This window comes from Psammomys obesus, unplaced genomic scaffold (assembly GCF_907164565.1).
Source record: "Psammomys obesus unplaced genomic scaffold, mPsaObe1.curated_primary_1811, whole genome shotgun sequence".
Taxonomy (NCBI): domain Eukaryota; kingdom Metazoa; phylum Chordata; class Mammalia; order Rodentia; family Muridae; genus Psammomys; species Psammomys obesus.
The window spans coordinates 309,293-313,294 of record NW_026586816.1 but is presented as its reverse complement, the minus strand read 5'-3'; the positions used below and the strand labels follow the sequence as shown (position 1 = coordinate 313,294).

General features: G+C 45.1%; 1 protein-coding gene across 2 annotated transcripts in view; it reads left to right on the top strand.

The window, feature by feature from the left end:
- Acss1 (acyl-CoA synthetase short chain family member 1) overlaps positions 1–2,098 on the top strand; it is a 49,719-nt gene extending 47,621 nt beyond the window's left edge. Inside the window, exons 14-15 of one of the 2 annotated variants that reach the window (XM_055602594.1) lie at positions 430–612; positions 1,437–2,098. In XM_055602594.1, coding sequence (XP_055458569.1) covers positions 430–609 — 180 coding nt within the window. In that variant the 3' untranslated portion in view covers positions 610–612; positions 1,437–2,098. Of the gene's footprint in view, positions 1–429 lie in introns of both variants that reach the window. The other variant, XM_055602593.1, reaches the window with a different exon arrangement.
- Positions 2,099–4,002: the final 1,904 nt, after the last annotated feature.

Below are 4,002 nucleotides of genomic sequence, written 5' to 3'. Positions count from 1 at the left end.
CACACACACACACACACACACACACACACACACACACACACACACACTTTCCAAACATAGCTCTTAAAGTATTACCATTTGCCTTAGAATGTAAGACAAAGTTTTCTGCTCAGTGGCTTTTCCCCAGCTAAGTCCCAGGCTTGGGATGAGAAGAAACCCACTCAAGCATTGTGACAGGCAAAACTGGCACAGTAGTCACGTCTGGAGGGGGTTCAGCAAAGCTTGATCACAGGTTAGATCCTGCCCTTTGGGTTGATTTTAGCTTCAGGATCAGGTTGCAGGGGGTGGGGTGGGGGATTTTTTTGTGCGGCTCATATATTGGGCAAAGCCGCTGTGTAGTCCTCAGGGAGGAGTGTCAACCTCCATAGGGGAACTCTTATCCCAGTGCAGTCACTGGCATCAGCCCCTAACACCACCCATCTTTGACAGGTGGTAAAGCGTCTCCCAAAAACCAGATCTGGGAAAGTGATGAGGAGGCTGCTGAGAAAGATCATCACCAGTAGGGGGCAGGATCTAGGGGACACCACTACCCTGGAGGACCCCAGTGTCATCACGGAAATCTTGAGTGCCTTCCAAAAGCATGAAGAGCAGCGGGCTGCCATCAAGTGACAGGTGTGCTTCTATCTGTGTGCTCGGACAAGGCCACACAAGACCCCTGGCAGTCCTCAGGAAAAGGAGCTTCAAAAGTGGTTTGTTTTCTCTGAGCACATGACCCCTCTATGATCCCTCTAATCCCCTATGCGAGGCTGAAGCCTCTCTTTCTTCCTCCTGGGGCCCAGAGGGTCGCCTCTGAAGGGGGAGGCCTTTCTCCCACATCTGGTTTCCAGAATTAAGACATAATTGCCAGAGGTCTGTTCACCACTTAGCTCCAAAGCTATCATGCTTTCTCCAGGTGTGTCTGGATACAAAACACAGATATTTTAGTTTTTACACATTTCTATTTAGAGAATAACAGAACACTCAAGTGTGATGTGAACATATAGGCACACGCAACACACACACACACACACACACACACACACACACACACACACACACAGAGTTAGGAAAATCTCCCTTCTTGCCTCTGTAGGGAAGCACAGTAACAAAATGTGCTAACTTTAGTGTGCTTGAAGTCCCCAGCAGGAAGTCTGTGCTTCTGACACACACCTGTCCTGATGCTGCTCATCTGAGTGGCCACATCCACTTCCTATGTCTACTTCATGTTTGGTTCACTTGGTTTATGTTATGATAGAACAAACTCAACAATTCTTACATTTTACATGCTAAGGGTTACACTCAGGGCCTCCTAAACACTAGGCAAATGCTCTACCTCTGAGCTACAAAGCAGCGCCTCTAACTCCCAAGAGACGGGGTGAATGTCCTTCCCTTTACTTGTGAAATCATTTGGGTTTGTTTCTCTAAGCTGTGATCTGGAAAGAACTTCTTTTCCCAAGGTACCTCATAGGAGGACGTCGCCATTGCTTCAACTATGTGAGGTTGTTCATGGGAGCCAGTCAAAATCAGATGTCTTATTAAGGCTCTGGTCCCACCTGAACTGAGCTCCTGAAGACTCTGCCTGCCTTTTCTTTTGTGATTGGGGCAGCAAGAACCACTGTGGTCCATACAAGCTCTTGGTGCTCCAAGCAAGCTCTCTCTCAATGTGCCTTAAGTCCTCTGGACATTGGTGGGTGATACAATTGTGAAGTCGTGAAAAGCTTATTTTGTAGCTAGGCATGGCTAAGCATGGGAGAGCTAAGAGTGTGGCAACTCTTTTAGCAGGGCTCTGGGGGCAGAGGAAGACTGTTCTGTCTGGTTCACAGAACTTAGCTATATGTTTCAGGGGTATCTACTGTGCATTTAATCTGTGCTGACTTCTTGGATAATAGGGTAAAAATGCTGACACTTCCAGAAGGTGGAATGGCTGTAGTATTCACAAATAATAATAGTCCTTTGTTAGAAGCAGCAGCAAAGAGCCATGCAATGGACTTGACTGACCATAGTTACTATGCCCTTTAGGAAGTGGCCTCGGTTTCCATGTTGCTGATACAAGCTCTCAGAATGATTTAGAAAAATATTCAAATAAAGCTTTATTTTGTTTACTGTCTTTTAATGGGGATATATTTGGTTGATGTTCTATTTCGTTTCTTCCTGGTGTTAAATATTGAACCTAGGGCTTTCTGAATGTTAGGTTAGCACTCATCTTAGACCTCCATGCTCCCCAGCCCCCTGCCCGCATAATCCTAAGGAAAAATAAAAAGGGGTCTATTCACTCAAAAGATAGCACACACACACAAAAGTGTTGGTGCATGTGTTCACGTGTATGTGTGTGGAGGTGCATTTGTATATACTGATGTGTGTGTGTTGTGCTTAGAGGCCAGAAGACAACCTCATAACACCATCTACCTTTTTTTTTTTTTTTTTTTGAGACAAGGTCTCTCACTGGGCCTAGGATTCACCAAGTCTGGCTGGCCAGTGAGCCCAGAGATCCTGTCTCTGTCTCCCCAGTGCTGGGGTTATAATCCAACACCTGCCTATTCTATTCATGCCTGCCCTATGGTCCATGGGTTCTGGGCTAGAACTCAGGTCTCATGCTTGCAAGGTAAACACTTTAGCAAGTCAAGCTATTATCTCACTGCTTCTGGAAAAGCCATTATTTCTGCAGGAAAACCACTTCCTGACCTTGTTAAGTGGCCAACACTGGCTGCAGGGGTGAGGTATGGTACTCATTTCCCAGTACCACAGGACCCAGCCTAAGAAACAAGCTCGGGCATGACCATATGATACTGTCAGGGACACTGGGAAATAGAAACAACACCATGCAAGTGAACTATTGTCTACTACTTGCTTGACAGGAAAAGATGTGGCCTATCAGACCTAGGGATGAGGGAAGGCCTTAGAAAGCTACCTGCCCATTTTCTTCTGGGACTTCCCTTCATGTTTGGGTTTTGTATGTTTGGTTTTCTGTTTTTTGTTTTGGCCTCATTGAAATTTCTGACAATGACTCAAGTTCTTGGTACTACAACGCAGAGAGAAGAGCAGATACCTGGTAGAGGTGGGTAAGTCGGTAAGGTTCGGCTGCCAAGCCTAATCATTTGAGTTCAATCTCCAGGACCCATATGGTGGAAGGAGAGAACAGACGCCTGCAGGGTGTCCTCTGACCTCAATATGTAGCTGCACACACATATAAAAATGGACAAATAAATGTCAAAAATTGTAGGGCAGTCACTTAAGCCTTGACTGTCACTCTTACATGAAAGGTAATTACAGGAAATGCTGGGGAACTTCCATTTGGTATGCCCACAGAAGCTGAACTCCTGATGAAAAAGAGGTCCATGGTTTCCTGTAATTCCTCCCTTGAATATTTGATTGGCTACAATACACAGAGAGGTTAGCTTGAGGTGTCTGAGTGTGCTGAGAGCTAATGTTCTATACTGTGTCACTGCCCTCATCATATCCAGCAGGGAGCAATGTCAGAAACTCAGATTTACCAAGCTCTGTGTGCTAGGCAGGCCCTGTGGCAGGGTTCATACCCATCACCCTTGGTACATGATATTCTTCCTAGAGAAGCTAGGTTGAGTAGAGTGCCTGAACACAGTCTGAGTCCATGAACCCAAGGCTTAATCACATATATGGTCCTTACTTAGGGAGCTTTTGGGTGACACTTAACAGATTTATATATACATATATAATTATATGTATATAATATATAAATATACAAAATATATAGTTATATGTACATATACATATACACAAGTTTTTTTGAGACAGTGTTTCTCTGTGTAGCCTTGACTGTCCTGGGACTAGCTCTGTAGACCAAGCTGGCCTGGAGCTCAGAGATCCACCTGCCTCTGCCTCCCAGGCGCTAGGATTAAAGGTGAGTTCCACTACACATGGCAACAGCTCGAGTTTTAAAGGCATCTTACTGTGAACTTTGAGGTACTCTCTGAATGGGTTATTTTTAATAGAAAAGTAGCCTTGATCTAATCCAAGAGGAACATATTTTAGCTCTCGACCCACTGA